A 16,792-nucleotide genomic window follows, 5' to 3' on the forward strand; every position below is an offset into this window, starting at 1 on the left:
GTTGTGCAGTTAAATGTTTTGTTGTAAAAGTTGTGTTGCACTAATGAATTTCCTCTGCCCTTTAACTGATTGACTGTTCACAGTATTTGAATTGCAATACTTCTTCCTGTCATTTCAATTCAAATTCCAAGTTAGCCCATTGGGTGTGGCCAATTCAAGTCAAATTCCTCATGATTGAATGTCAGTTGCCCAACCCTAGTAGTAAGGTGACAATCACAGTAACAGGTTATGCAAAATGTGAGAGAAAAACATGTAATGTAGCCCATTAATGACGGTAACAGAAGTCTTACAGCCAGTGTTACCAATTTTTAATTTCTCATTGCGGGTGTTGTTTGGGATCTGTGTAAAGTAAATCATGATCTAGTGACTGATCAAATCATTGACTGATCTCTTTTTCTCGTATTCTTCTCCAGGGCTGTTGAGAAGTTGACAGACCACAGTTTTGAGAATCACTCCTTCAGTGTGTCGTACATACTGGACGAGGAGGCAGCAAGGGACGGGGGTGTAAAACCCCAGGTCCCGCGAGGGGCATCTAAAATGGGGACAGGAAGTCGGGAGCAGGAGTATGGTCAGTCTGGGGCCATGGGAGGCCACCAAGGGCCCAGACATCGTCAGCAAGATCTGCCTCTACGAATCCTAGTGCCCACTCAGTTTGTAGGAGCCATCATTGGGAAAGAGGGACTCACCATAAAGAACATCACAAAGCAGACACAGTCCAAGTAAGAAGTCTTGATAATATAAATATTTTAACCAGTATTTGACTAATAAGTATTGAGTTTAATTTAATTTAACTCCAGATGTTATAGCTAGCTCTCATAGTTTAATATCACCAAAAGGGTATGCACTGATTCAACACCTTGCCGTGGCTGAAAAAAAAGTTTATAATTTTACTCTTTGTATTGTAATCTTTTCGTCTGTACTGAAAACCTGTTTTTCTGCGCAGGTAAATAGCAATTGATATTTCTACCTCATTAACCTATAAAACTTAATTTTGCTTTTATAAATAAATGTATATAGGTTGTAAAATGTTTTTTTTATTTGAATAAACCCAGATGTTACTATGTTATCTAGATTATGTTAATATAGATGTTGCCATTTTTCAATGTGAAGTAGCTAGCTAATTAAAAATTACTCACTTGGCATTTGGCCGAGGTTTTTGGTTTTTCTGTTTCGCCAGAAGGAGTAGGAAGCTGGACTTTTATGCTGATCCCAGTTTAATAATTAAAGAGCAAGCAATATAATACTTAAGTCTTTTGGGTAAACAACTTTAAATCCTTGATCAAACTAAGGTGTACCATGTCCGGTTTGCCAGTTTGTCATATTTATAACATATTCACTGTGTACTATATGTAATTGTATTGTTTCCTTATTTTTTGAGAAAGTGTGCACCAACAAAGCAGGTTATTCAAAGAATACAGAATCAAAACAATTTTGTATGTATGTATTTATGTATTTAAACTACACTACAGCAATTACAGCCTTAAGTCTTTTTGGGTATGACACAGCAAGCTTTGCACACTTGGATTGTGGGATTTTCTGCCATTCTTCTTTGCAAATCCTCTCAGGCTCGGTCAGGTTGGATGGGGACCATTGGTGGGCAGCTATTTTCAGGTCTCTCCAGAGATGTTCAATAGGGTTCAAGTCAGGGCTCTGGCTGGGCCACTCTAGGACATTCACAGAGTTGTCCACTCTATACTGCCTTGGCTGTGTGCTTAGGATCATTGTCATGTTGGAAGGTGAACCTTCTGCCCAGTCTGAGGTTGTGAATGCTCTGGACTGGGTTTTCATTAAGGTTTTTCATTTTTCATTTCAATATTTTGATGCATTGAGCTTTCCTTCTACTCTGACGAGTCCCTCAGTCCCTGCCACTGAAAAACAGCCCCACAGCATGAGGCTGCTACCAGCACACTTTACTTTTGGGATGGTGCTCTGCAGAAATCAGTGTTTCCTTTATATTAAAGAGATAGTTCACCCAAAAATGAAAAATGTATGTGTTTCTTTAGTAGAACACAAACGAAGATTTTTAAATCAAACCGTTGCAGCCTGTTAGTCATATAATGGTAGTGGATGGGCACCAAACCTTTGAAAGTAAAAAAAAAACATGCACAGACAAATCCAAATTACACCCTGCACTCGTGACGATACATTGATGTCCTAAGACACGAAACGATAATTTTTGTGAGAAACTGAACATTATTTATATCATTTTTTACCTATGATACACTGCCATGTCCAGCTGTCCTGAGTGCGAGCTCAGCATCCGACGTGTTACCTGTGTACGTGCTCTAGTATACGCAAACGCCGGAAGCAATCTGTCGAGTGTATACGACACTTTTTACACAGTTGTTTACACAGTGCACAGAGATTGTGGGTATGGCGGCTATTCAAAATGGTAATTACTTGTGCTTATCCTGATTGTTTAAAACAAAGATTACGTTTGCTTGTGCGAACTCATCCGGCTCTATTGACTTTTCACCGATTTCCCCTTCCGGCATACAAGTGCCGAATGCTGAGCACACGCTCGGGACAGTTGCACATTGCTGTGTATCAAAGGTAAAAAAATTATATAAATACTGTTCAAATTCTTGCAAAAAATGATCATTTTGTGCCTTAGGACATCAATGTATTGTCACGAGCCGCAGGGTGTACTTTGGATTTGTCTGTGCATGTTTTTTTTTTTACTTTCAATGGTTTGGTGCCCATCCACTGCCATTATATGACTAACAGGCTGCAGCGGTTTAAGTTTAAAATCTTTGTTTGTGTTCTACTGAAGAAACAAAGTCACCTACATCTTGGATGCCCTGGGAGTAAGCAGATAAACATCAAATTTTCATTTTTGGGTGAACTATCCCTTTAACTTTCTGATAAATCAGAAAGGAAATTACCATGTACTGCAAAATGTACTACGAACCCTCTAAATACTAGATGGGAGGAAAAACTATATTTCATAGTTTTTTTCTCGCAATTATATTGTTGGGAAATTACACTGTATTTAAATTGCGGGCATCAGGGAGCCATTATTAATATGCGGGGCATATTACGCTTTTGAATGCACTCTTGCATTTTACTTTCATTTTCACTTTCAAGATTCTCGATCACACAAAGCGTTGGTAGGCCTACTTACTACTCACAAAGGGTAATTCAAACAGGGAAAGGGGTAAGCAGGAGAACATACATCCAACACAACGTTGAGACATTTAAGACCAGAAGAAATGGTAGGGACAAGCAGGAACTTAAATGCACAGGATAAATAAACTCGGGTGCAGGGAATAATCAGTTAACTAAACAAGGAAAGGAACATGACCAAATAAGGAAACAGGAACCAAACAGAAACACAAAGACAGGGCAAACACAAGGCAACCAGTCCATATACGTGACAAGAGGTGCCTGAGATATGTTCAAATGTTGTTGCAAAGGGTCTGAATACTTATGTAAATGTGATATTTCAGTTTTTTCTTTTTAATAAATTTACAGACATTTCTAAAATTCTGTTTTCACTTTGTCATTATGAGGTACAGATTGTAGATTAATGAAAAAAAATATATAAACAATTGTAGTGGGGTCTGAATACTTTCTGAATGCACTGTATGTATGTGTGTCAAGAATTTTTATTTCTAAATGAATTTGAACTTAACAGTGATATCAGCATCGACATAAAAAATCCATACATGTCAAGTGTTACTCTGATACAGTGCATTCAGGAAATACAATATTGTAATATTTGTACATGAAAACCCTTTGACACAAATTCTTTATTCTTGTTTATGTGTTCAAAAACAACTGTAGCACAAATGAATGGAATAAACCTGTAGAGTCTTGATGTGTTTTTCTTGTTTGACTACTTTAAACTTGAAATTGAATTTGTAAATGCTGCTTGACACGCTTAATATTACATGGTAAACACTTTGTGGGTCAAAGTTACAAGTTGTGTGTGCACAATTCCACTATGGGTATTATAAGTCATTTTTTTCCAGTCACTGGCAAAAAATATTGTGTTATTTTATACTTTTTGTAGTGTTTTTTATACCTATTATATTTTTAATAATTTGAATCAGTTTATTTTTAAAGTAAGCTTTTGAAATTTTGTTGTTTTTGTCTCATTTTTAATATGTTTATATTGATTTTTATTTCTCAGTTTCTTTTATTTCAGTTTACATTTTTTTTTTTAAATAACAAAAACGGTCTTAGTTTTAGTTAATAAAACAAAATAATATACTGTCTAACAATATATCGAGTGCCTCTAATTACTAACATTGCACAGTCATTCTTCTTTCTGAGATCATAAACTATTCTCGGTATCATATTTTTATTAACATTAGTGACAGTGAGGTTCAAAAATGTGATAAAGGTAATCTATCACTCTCTGTCTCAGGGTAGATATCCATCGTAAGGAGAATGCAGGAGCAACTGAGAAGGCCATCACTATCCACTCATCTAAAGAGGGCTGTTCACAAGCCTGCAGGATGATCCTGGAAATAATGGAAAAAGAGGCCAGCGACACCAAGATGTCAGTATCTCTTCTGGCTGTAGGGCACATTAAATTTTACATGCTTCATTTGCTTTGGAATTGATTTTTTTAGACAAATAATTTAAATGTAAGTAAGCAAATAACCTCATGTTGTTTTTAGTTTTATTTAAAACAAATTTAAAAAATATTGCGTGCTCTTTTAATGAAACAGTGTTGAGGAGGTTCCTCTGAAGATCTTAGCCCACAATAGCCTTGTTGGGAGACTTATAGGGAAGGAGGGCAGGAACCTGAAGAAGATAGAGCAAGATACTGGGACCAAGATCACAATTTCTTCGTAAGTGTGCTCTATACAGATCTTAAACTTGTGACCTCAGTTAAACATTGTGGTTAAACAATGTCTTATAGTATGAGATACAGTGATAAGATTGAGATTTAGTTGTGTACCGTATGTATTGAATGTTCACCTCAAGTGGCAATGCTTATTTTCTTCATCTTCTTTCAGATTACAAGACCTGACTATATATAACCAAGAACGTACCATCACGGTGAGGGGAGGGGTGGAGGAGTGCTGTAATGCAGAAGCGGAGATCATGAAGAAACTTAGAGAAGCCCATGAGAATGATGTGGCTTCACTTAATGTGAGTAAATCATAGCTTTTGAGGTTTATTGGTGGATGGATGGGAGTTTATTTATAGATTACATCTATGTAAAGTCGCTTTAAAACAACAGGGGTTCTGAAAAGTATTGTAAAAGTATTGTATAATAAGTGACATGAGGCCAATTTTTTGTTCTTTCTCTAAACACTAATCCTACAACAATATTCTAAGTTGAAATATCACTTATGAAAGACCAAAATTCAAAATTAGCATCACCATTAATTAATCTGTTGACAGTCCTGTTTAAAGATAAAATGTAGAAAATAATGAATTATGTGTACTGTTTGCATGTTTCGATTCCTTCGATTCTGACCTGAACTGACCTCTGTGCAGTTATGTGGAAGTTTGCCCTCAATGAAAATATTTTGAATTGCTGTCAAAAGTAAAAGCCCATGTTTACAGAACTTTAAACCTGTATTTTTAGAAGGATTGGGTACTTTATTTTAAAAATGTGTAATTATAAAACTTAATTGGTTGTAGAAAACAACCTTTTTTCTCAAACTTTTAGCGATTGAATGCAGTTGAGCAACCACCCAAAGAGTCTTCTTTCTTTTCTGTATTTCTAAAAACACATAAAATAACTTTAAAACAGGATCCAGTTTTAAGAATGCAGATCTACCAAGATGCACAAATATACTGCACCATTTCAAATTATTTTTATGATGCTTTAAACAAGTGTTTTTTAGTAATGTACCGGAAAAGAATTTCAAAACACTTGAACTATAGAAACAAGAGTTTGTTACAGGACTTAATAAATAAATCAATTCAGGGACATGAAATATTGATAAAGTTATGCACCTTATTCTTCAACGTGGAAAAGCCTATGGATGAGACTTTCGGTTTATTAGCCGCTTATTAGGGAAATAACGACATGCAGTAAACGGTAAAACTGTTTGCACTACAAACCAGTGTGTTCATAATTAAGATAAAATATTAAAATAATATGGTAAAGACACATTAATTTGCAATATCAGGCAGCAAAGCAAACTGTTTTGTACAGCTAAAAATAGCTGGATGTGGATGAGACCGGAAGCCAAACCCATAAAATTAACAAATGGCTAGCGCCCACTCTTACATGAAAAAAAAGGTGGATAAATTTACTGAATTGATTATTATTATTAATTATTGCATGACTGATTATTGTATCTTTCTTGTAGAGCTGTCTTGAGCTGTCTTGTAGAGCTTACATTGAAAAAAAAAATGGTAACCTGAATATAGCAACATGTAAGTTAACAGATTTTATTAAAGTCGAAAGTTTTATTTAATTTAATCAGCCTAAATACACTAACCTAAATACTTGAATTAATTTACAACTGAACTAATTTTTATGGTTTAAATCAGGAAAAAATAGGTCATTCTTTGCAATTAGGTTTATTATGATAAAATGAATTGTACTTCAAGGCCAGTTAAGCTGTTCAACTTGAGATATGAAAGTGGCATGTTATCATGGACAGCAATGAAATACATATAGCGGTAAATAAATTATATATATATCTACTGAGTGGATAAATCGATACTCACAATTGTTCAGAATGAAGTATTGCAGAGAACAATGTCGTAGGGACTGATAAACCCCAAACATATCCTTTAACTCTTCTTACACAGTGTTTGGGTTTTACAGTGGCTTTAATCCTGTTTCTTTAATCTTAGTAAAGCAGAACTTATTTTGCCTGGATCGGCAGTGATTATCAGGCAGAGTGTGGATGTGAATTGGCATCAACTCATTTAATATACTTTGCTGATTCAACTGTTTGACTCGCAAATTGAACAAGATTGATTCTTTCCACACTTTGCATAAAGTCTCACTTGTACTCTGAGATTCACATCTCTCTTTATATCTGGTTTCAGCAGCAGACTAACATGATGCCAGGTCTAAACATGAGCGCGTTGGGGATCTTCTCCTCTGGCTTGTCTGTTCTCCCTCCAGCCTCTGGTCTGCATGGATCTCTGTCCCCAACCAACTACAGCCCTCTGCTGGTGAGAATCAGGATGTGCATGTGTATATCAGGACACTTCCCTATCAATTATTTGACAAAAGAATGTGTGATCTGTAAAGAGTGTGTAATAATGGGTTGATTTTCATCTTACTGTGAATTTTCACTTAAATAGCCATCTGTTTGCTTTAAAATTTTGAGTTACATTGGTCTCATCACACACCCTTGCTGTTCTTCATTGCAGGGCCCCCCATCAGTAATGGGTGGTCTGTATGGGGTTCCCCCCTCTGGAGCATTATCTCTTCAGCAAGGAGTGAGTACTTGTTATATGTTATGTCATTATACTTCTTTCATAATGGTTTTCTGTAACTGCGCACTGCTGCATGTCATGACAATGCTCATAAGACGGTTTTCAACTATTGTATTATGTGTAAACTTAGTCATTTATCACAAGATTACTATTTTGTAGCACATTCATGTGCCCCTTTTTTAAGTTGCAGTGTTTTGCACCATTCAGAACTTTATTCAGAACTACAGAGCGTTCAGAATGTCTTTTAAATTCTAATTTAGTTAATAAATTTGAATTGTGGTGTCAAATGGATACAGAAAAATTATTCAAATTCCAAATGTAGAATAAAAATGAAATTGAAAAATCATTTAAATTTATAAGTATAGATTATAAAAATACATTCTATTTTTCTGCATGTTATGCATACATATGGCAACATGTTGACATATGTATTTACAGAATCATTAGATGGTATTAATAATTCAAGCTTAAAATGCACCCTGCTATTTAAGAGGTCATGATGTGGAGAATCAAAATGTTCTTAATATTTAGACATAAGAGGTTGTTTAACAATAAAAACATTAAAGTTTATATATGAATTATTCTTTTCTACCTATCTTTATAAATGAACCCCAAGATGCATAATATAAAAAATCTGAAACTGCAAAAAATAATAATCAGCTGGGAAGTAACAATATTATCGTGGTATCACGATAGCAAAACTGTCTTGATATTATCATAGTCACATGACGATATGAAACGTTAGGTCTTCCAGGCAAAAAGTGTACTTTTTAAAATATACTTAAACTTCTTATTCTAACAAAATGTTACGGTTGCGTGCTGGACGAACGAGACATGAGACGAGATACAAAACAATATATTTAATATAAATCTTCAAGATGAAACAGGCAGGAACAGAGAGAACTTCCACACACGTTGTGATAACATTAAGGACCGACAAGAGACTGAAAACAAAGACTAACTTATAAAGGGTGATTACTGATTAGACACAGGTGACGGGGATGACGCTAACGAGGGTTAAACCAAAGTACACAGATCAACAGGGGGAGACAACGGGAGAAACCAATGACATAAACTGATGGAACTGTGACACAAAAAAGGTATTAAAAGTTGTGTTTTGGGCCATTATGCTATGGCACAGTATCTGTCAAACAAACTTAAACCAAAAGCACAATAGGGCTTAATGCCTTCATCAAGTCTGTTTTCGCTGCACGTTTCAAAGCAAAGTGTGCACTTCATTCAGGCAATCAGCTTGTGATCTGGTGTTTTCTGTAAATCAGAATGGCTCAGTTCAGTTCAGTGAACTTGTTTAGTCCACATAAATTTTAAATTTAGTGCACATTTAGGAATGGAACTGCCACCATTTATGCTTTATTTTTGTTGCAAATGATTACAGCATTTCACTAGATTTGTAGTGAGACACTTTTTTGTAAGCCTGTTTTCATTAAAGCTGGAGTTTTCCATTAAAATAAAAGCTTAAAAGTGCAGTATGAATTGCTGACAGCTATCGGTTTTAATGGGTAATGTTACTGCAGTCCAAGTTCAAAATATCTCTTTCAAGTGTAAAACATAAGAAAGAAGTATTGTGATTCCCCTACTCTAGTAAAAAGCAAAAATAATATAAGTTGTTTTACAACGGCTATTACTATCATAGGAATAACATAATATAAAATTGTTATTTCTATTATTATATTCTAATTTAGTTTGGCTTCCTAAAACACCAGTGTGAATGTAATTTAGATAGAGACAGTATACCACAACTAAACTGAGGTTTGAGTTCAGGTACAAGACTTTTTTTTTCAAGCCTTCATTTGTTTTTTGTTGCTGTTTGTTTTTATAAATATTGCAATAATATCATATCGTGGACTTAATATCGTGACATTATCATATTGTGAAATTTGACATTGTTACATCCCTAATAATCGGTACTTTTCACAATAATTTACCTTATAGGCTGTTATAGTAAAAATGTTTTTTGAGAGTTTCAGTGTTCATTTTATATGAAAGATGCCAGACAGTCATAGCAGCGGGCATCTATATTCTCATAGCAGACATGCCCCTTCCAACGGAGTGTTCAAATCAGGGATAAATTCAGGGTAGAAAATTAACATTAATACAGTTTATAGTGGAAAAAAACATACTAGGATTATACATGCACCTCAGGAAACATTAAATAATTTAAAAAACGCACTGCCCCCTTGACCCCTTTATTTATAGACATTTCATTATATGTAAACAATCAATGAGTACAGCATTGTATAATTTAATTTACCTGAAAATGCTTTATAGCTGCTTTGTAGTGGAAATAGAAGTTATACTGTAATTATAAAAGAAATCATTAAATTCTGAAGCTAATGGTGTTTACTACTGTAAAGTAGTATTAATAAAGCGATATTGACTAACAAGAGTCATGGCTGTCTGTGTGTGTTTCAGGGTACTGAACAGGAAGTGGTCTACCTCTTCGTCCCCACTCCAGCTGTAGGAGCTCTCATTGGGAAGAAAGGGCAGCACATTAAAGAGCTGGCACACTACGCTGGAGCCTCAATAAAAGTGAGACACTTCTGATTCCCACTCAGTTCTTTCATTGTGAACATTAACCAGTTTTGAATAAAGCTTAAATGGTTTGGACCAGATTGTGTCCTTAGGCCTGTTATTCATGTCTTAGAAAACCTTGATGTTTGAGTTTCTACAGTTTTGGGCCAGCTGATGGCTGATGCTAGTTTCACCAGTGCTGCATGGTCCCTAAATCTAACAGTTGTTTTCAGGCAAAAGTATGGTATATAATGTAGACTTGAGCTGTATACACTATAAAAATTGTGGCCTGCAATTGTTACCTTGAAGAGCTATTTCTCAATGGCATTAAATTGTAAAATTTAGTTTTGCTGGTATATATCGATGTGTATAGGCTGATTCTTTAATGTTAAATCATATTTTGACTTGAATAAAACCAGTTAGTCTTTACCATTTTTAGGTTACTATACACCTTATTTTTTAACGTGGAAGTAAGCCTATGGGTGAGACTTCCAGTTCATTAGCCGCTATAGGGAAATAATGAGAAGAATAACAACGTGCAGTAAAGGGTAAAACTTTTTGCAGTACAAACCAGTGTGCTCATAATTAAGATAATACATTGAAATAATATGGTAAGACTCACCCATTTGAAATATCAAGCAGCAAAACGAGCTGTTTTGTACAGCTAAAAATAGCTGGGTGTGGATGAAACCAGAAGCCAGACCCATAAAATTTGCAAATGGCCGTGACCAATGTTATGGAAAGAAAAAGGTGGATATTTTTTTATGTCTATTAGGGTATCACTGACATTTGTAGCAGTTGAAGTCTTTTGTACTCAAATCAAGACAGAATGGAAAAAAGAGAGTGCTGTTTTGTGTTACTGCAGATTGCTGCCCCAGACAATCCTGAGGATCCTGAGAGAATGGTCATTATCACTGGACCACCAGAGGCTCAGTTCAAGGTAAAAGCCATAATTCAGTCATTTAGGCTGCTGATCATCAGGGTAAAGATTCCATTAGGCAGGACCCAGGGCAGTTTACATCGATCTGTATATTCACCCCTCATTTCTCCTTTACTCATCTGTGTATGTGTGTGTGGCTGTAGGCACAGGGGAGGATATATGGGAAGTTGAAAGAGGAGAATTTTTTCACTTCTAAGGAAGAGGTGAAGTTAGAGGCACATATAAAAGTGCCTTCATCCGCCGCCGGACGAGTCATCGGGAAGGGTGGCAAAACGGTATGTGTGCTTGCTTTCTGTACTTTTAATTGGATCACCAAAGACAGATGTTAAAACCTTGTGTAAACGCACACAAGTCAAGTGAGACCAATTGTTTTTTACACCTGGTAGTAACTTGAGATCAGATTTTCAAGGAACTATCACTGAATGTTACTTTTAAATGCTTCCCGATTTTAATCTCACCACAAATGGGTTTAACAAAATGAGCCATTTAAGTCAGGTTCTTTCATTGAGTGAATTTAAGTAATTAGTAAATGTCAATAATAAGTTGTTGGGCAACACCTAGGAAACATTGAGTACGGTTCACTTGTGATTACAGCTTTAATCCCAGGTCTAAATGCAAACTGTTTGTGACCTCTGACCTCTTACCACCACAGGTCAATGAGCTGCAGAATCTCACCAGTGCTGAGGTCATTGTACCACGGGACCAGACACCAGATGAAAATGATGAAGTGTTTGTTAAGATAATTGGACATTTCTTTGCCAGCCAGGTATGTTTTTGACATCCTCCCAGGCCTTAAACTGTTTACGGTTTATTTGAATTTGTCAAAACATTAGGGTCAAACCAAGTCACCACTGCATAAAGTGGTCATTTGCATTAGTTACCTGCAGTTTTCATGTAGAAAGAGATCATTTCTACCCATTTTAACCCATGTACAATAGTTTTAGTGGTATGAATGATTGATTTTATGTTGATTCAGCAATATTAAATATTTTTGAATTGAATAAGTCTGACTAAATTTAGATGTACTATTTTTTAGTGAAATTTACTGTAATTTGTCTTTTTAAAAGTTAAAAACTTTACTCTTACCCTCATGTCGTCCCAAATCCACAAGACTTTTATCTTCAAAATACAAATTCAGACATTTTCATGTTCTCCAAAAGTCCACGCAACCAAACTGCTCAAGTTTTAAGAAGTTTATGAAGACACCATAAAAGTAATCCATATAAATCAAGCTGTTTAATCCAAGTTTCTCAAGAGCATCATCATTCATTTTAAGGGATAGTTCACCTAAAAATGGAAATTACCCCATGATGTATTCACCCTCAAGCCATCCTAGGTGTCAATGACTTTCTTCTTTCTGATGAATACAATCAGAGTTATATAAAAAAATCTCCTGGCTCTCCCAAGCTTTATAATGGCAGTAAATGGCTGTTGAGATTTTGAAATGCAATAAAGTGCATCTTTCCATAATAAAAAGTTCTCCACAGGCCTCCGGGGGATTAATAAAGGTGATATGATATTGGTAAAAAGAACATTATTTTGTGTCTTTGGTGTAATGCAATGTGTTTATGCAGTTTAAGGTTAAAAAAAAACTAGGGCTGTCAATCGATTAAAATTTTTAATCGCGATTAATCGCATGGTTGTCATGAGTTAACTCGCGATTAATCGCACATTTTTATCTGCTCTAAATGTACCCTTAATTAATACTTTTTAAAGTTTTTAATACTCTAATCAACATTGGCATGGACAAACATGGATGCTTTAAGCAAATATGTGTTTATTATCAGTGAAACCATACTCGACATGAAGACTAACTTGTTATAGATGTCATAGATGTTTTTCAAATAACTTGTTCATGTCTATTAGACACATGAAAAAAAGAACATAGAAACACCAGGTTCCCATTACTTCTCTTTCTTTGCACTGAGCAATTTACTTCCACAAGCTTGTTTATATTATTTGCCGGACAGGGCAGCTCACTTCTTCTGAACAAGCAAAATCTACATTTATTATTACATTTCTTTGACTCTCGGTGCCCACATACTGTAATCTGATGCAGCCAAGTTCTCAACAAAACTGTTTCCATTGTTTTGATTAAGTATTTTTGTTATCAGACAACCAAAGTAATATGAAATAATAACTGAAAAAAAAATCCTGCATTATGATCATGATTCAATCACTGAAAAGAATCATTTACCGGCATCTGGACATAAGTCACTCCCTGCATTATTATCGTTGTTTTTAACTTCCTGTCTGAATTCCTTCAGGATCCTTTGACTTTTTAGGAGTTTACCCATTTAAAGTTATGTGATCGCAAAAACCTGCTTCTTTTTTTTAATGTATTGTTTTGGTTATAATGTACTGATTGGAGAGCCTGGTCTCATGAAAATGCGCACTAGCACAACTTTCTGTTTCTATTTGGCGTGCTATTAATAAGCTGAAATTAACTTTGGCTTGCATATAATACGCCGTTTTCGCGTGCATACTCGTATGTGGCTTTACGCATCAATTCCACAGCACCAATCCTAACGTATACAGACTCCGCTTGCATTCATTAAATATGCCAGAAGTGCCGGTACGCATGAAAAAGTGCAAGTACGCAAAAGGATAAAATACAGAAGTGCCTGCGTACTGGCCCACTTCAAGCACTGGAATGAACATAACATCTGTTTTAACTGAAAGCGCTGCTCCTCTGCCACTCGCTGAACAGAGCAGACGCAGATATAAAGAGAGGGAGGTGCGCGCGCATTGGGAGACCTCGCGCTCGTTCAGTAAAACCGGAGAGACTATATTAGGTTTGTCCAATTATGTGTTTATGTATTGTTGCTAGACACTTTTCGCTAGGTTGGCAACACTGTGCATCCATTTCTTTAACTATGGGCTACGTAGTGGGTCAAACAGAAAATGCGCGCTGCGTTAATCGCGCGTTAATAAAATTAGTGCCGTTAAAATGAATTTGCGTTAACGCACTATTAACGCGTTAATTTTGACAGCCCTAAAAAAAACACATTATTTTCCACATACTGTACATTATTGTTGCTTTTCTCTGCCCTGCCTTTCTGAAACGCATCGAATAGTGAGTAGCAAATTCTTTAAATATGAAAACATACTTACAGGCTGTGAGTCAGAAGCACCAGACTGTCCTTGCAAAGTTGGAATTGCTCTACTTTAAAAAGCCTTTGTGCACAGCCGGCATTGTAGGCTATTCTCGCAGGTACAGGAAACAGTCCTCCGTAAAATAGGCTGCACAAACTCAAATATTTGCATTGTACTGTTTTGGAACAGTGTTGTAAATATAACATAACCACTGATTTTTAGTTGTGTACTCATTTGGACGGCCAAACAAAGTACTTTTGCTTTCGCAAAAAAACACACAGCATCTCCACAACATGGCAGCTGCAGCAATACTACAGCAAGAATGAAAGTTAAGCCTTCTTTCTTTTATATTATTCTTTTATTATACATTTGGGCAGTTGAAGTAGATTTGTGGGGCATGTTTGAATGAGCCGTTTTAGGAAGGCGTGTCTGAGTCTTAACTTTCATAAAAAATATCTCTTTGGGTTTGAGACTTTAATCTTTGCAACTTTACAGATCTTATATATGCACAAAGAGCTTGTAACACTACAAAGACAAAGGAAAACCATGATTTGTAAAGAAAAATGTCAGAGGATTTCGATATAAGCCAAGAGGAAACTGGTTTTGCTGTAAACAAAACTTGGGTCTCGCACCATCACCCTCTCATGTATGCGCGTATGACAGAGGAAACTACAGATTGCAGTTTTTACAGTTTTAAAAATGGATATTTTTCTTACACAAACACATCACTTTACTTCAGAAGGCCTTTGTTATCCACCCGGAGCCATGAATGGATGAACTTCATTAGACATTAGACATTAGAATCTCAACACCTATTCACTGCCAGGACATTTTTTAATATAACTCAGATTGTTTTCTTCTGAAAGAAGAAAGTCGTATACACCTAGGCGTTAGCAAATCATGGGTTAATTTACATTTTTGGGTGAACTATCCCTTTAAATTTAGGTAGGGTTGCCACCCGTCCCTTAAAATACGGAATCGTCCCGTATTTGAGAATGAAATTGCGCGTCCCGTTTTGAATCAATACGGGACGGGTTTTGTCCCGTATTTTTTATAATTTTTTTTAAAGCAGCGTCTAATGCAAATAATCACTGGGGTAAAGCCAGCCGCGGTTCAGAAAAACACGGTCAAGCCAGCTGCGATTGATTTTAAGTGTGCGCGCATATTACAGTGATTACGGTAGTTTCAGGAACAACACAGAGAGAACGCGCTTGCAGAGCGCTTTTCATTTAGACGCCCAGGACTGAGAGATAATACTACAAAATGCTCGTGAATTTTTACTTATTTATTTGCATTTCTGCTTTAATATCCGTTTTATTTATTTGTGTACTTGACGGTTCTTTTCTGAGAAATGGGACATTATTAGACTTTAGAGTCTAATAAGTAGAAAAAAAACAATGATCAGTTCTTATTCAGGACGGTCCATATTATATGCAAAACTCATATGAAACCTTTTTACTGCAGCATTTTTGAGATATGGGACATTATTACATTTTAACGGGGTATATAGACCCCATTTCTAAAAAGTAGAAAAAAACAATGATCAGTTCTTATTCAGGACGTCCCATATTGCACAACTCATATGAACCCCCCCCCCCCCCCCCCCTAATGTGTCCCTTATTTTTGGGTATTAAAAGTGGTAACCCTAAATTTAGGTATTTATTAATATATGTTTAAATGCTTGCTTGTTGGCTTTCATCTAGAACTATAGTAACTGAATACAAATATCATCTCATAAATATTTATTCATTTACACTATTGACCCATTCAGGATGATCACAAAGCAATGTCAACATTACATAATTATTATTCATGAGATTTGCCCTATTGGCATGGTATCAACTTTGACTTCCCAGTTTTAGACTGTTTATTTGCATAGTTACTAGGAATATCAGCGTAGTGACTAAAATATCAGCGGTTGATGTAAATGTTGGATTTGCAAGTGCACTCCAATCACCTTTTGGCTACGGTGTGTTTGTTTGCAGACGGCCCAGCGCAAGATAAGGGAGATCGTTCAACAGGTCAAACAGCAAGAGCGGAAACACCAGCAAATGGTGCCAACACCCTCACAACCATCAAAATGATCAGCAGACGCCAGCAAGCAGCAGCTAATGAATGTAGCTCACGCGAGGACAAATCGAAATGCGAGAAAGATTTCAAGAAATAGACAGGGAGATCGAGACAGAGCGGGAAACAGAGAGAGACAGAAGCTGATGAAGAGGACCAGCAGTTCAAAACAACCAAAGAACTAAAAGCACAAAAACATTTGGTCATGTGGATATGAATGAGGATGATCAAGAGTGTTATCAGGTCAGAGATCTTTTTATGACCATGGACCTGATATTTCATATTGAGCTCTTCTTATTACTGACCAAGCGTATATAGAGTATATAGAGGACTTGTGCACTGTGAAGTAGACTGCTGGATGAGGTGAATGCAAAATGCAGGTAGATTTCATTGGGACTTGCAGGTCTAGTTGTGCAGTAGATCTACTAATTTATTAAGAGATATAAGAAATTGCACAGCAGTATATTAATAAGATTCTAAAAACTATTCTATAGATTTATTCAACAGAATTTTCTTTGGAAACTGATTTCAGGCCATTTAATGTGAGTAATCAGATTTGTTTGTTGACCTTTGATACTAACTAATTAGTACAATACGTTGACTAAAAGCATTAAGTGATGTTACAAAGGAACATACATGATGTAAAAGGGTGCTAGCTGTGTGCCAGCAATTCACTTCCAGTTCCTCTTTTCCACTGCTGAGTCTGAGCGTTTCTCCTCTGCTTGCTGCCCTGTTCTCTTTTCTCTCTTTTTTAATTTATATTTCTTTTTCTTAAATGTTTCCCTGTTC

The 16,792-nt window shown here is 36.0% G+C and overlaps 1 protein-coding gene across 1 annotated transcript; it reads left to right on the forward strand.

The window, feature by feature from the left end:
- The first annotated feature begins 414 nt into the window (after positions 1–414).
- Positions 415–16,229, forward strand: igf2bp2b (insulin-like growth factor 2 mRNA binding protein 2b). Its single transcript, XM_073842290.1, has 11 exons — positions 415–719; positions 4,373–4,507; positions 4,680–4,802; positions 4,971–5,106; positions 6,973–7,101; positions 7,303–7,371; positions 9,802–9,918; positions 10,766–10,840; positions 10,984–11,115; positions 11,493–11,606; positions 15,922–16,229. Exons 1-11 carry the CDS (start codon positions 538–540, stop codon positions 16,018–16,020), a joined length of 1,311 nt encoding a protein of 436 aa, XP_073698391.1. The 5' UTR covers positions 415–537; the 3' UTR covers positions 16,021–16,229.
- Positions 16,230–16,792: the final 563 nt, after the last annotated feature.

This window comes from Garra rufa, chromosome 6 (assembly GCF_049309525.1).
Source record: "Garra rufa chromosome 6, GarRuf1.0, whole genome shotgun sequence".
NCBI lineage: Eukaryota > Metazoa > Chordata > Actinopteri > Cypriniformes > Cyprinidae > Garra > Garra rufa.

Coding starts and splice junctions, on each gene's coding strand:
- igf2bp2b (XM_073842290.1), top strand. CDS start 538: ATGGGGACAGGAAGTCGGGAGCAGGAGTATGGTCAGTCTGGGGCCATG. Junction 7,372..9,801: donor CATTATCTCTTCAGCAAGGA/GTGAGTACTTGT, acceptor TGTGTGTTTCAG/GGTACTGAACAGGAAGTGGT. Junction 10,841..10,983: donor CACCAGAGGCTCAGTTCAAG/GTAAAAGCCATA, acceptor GTGTGGCTGTAG/GCACAGGGGAGGATATATGG.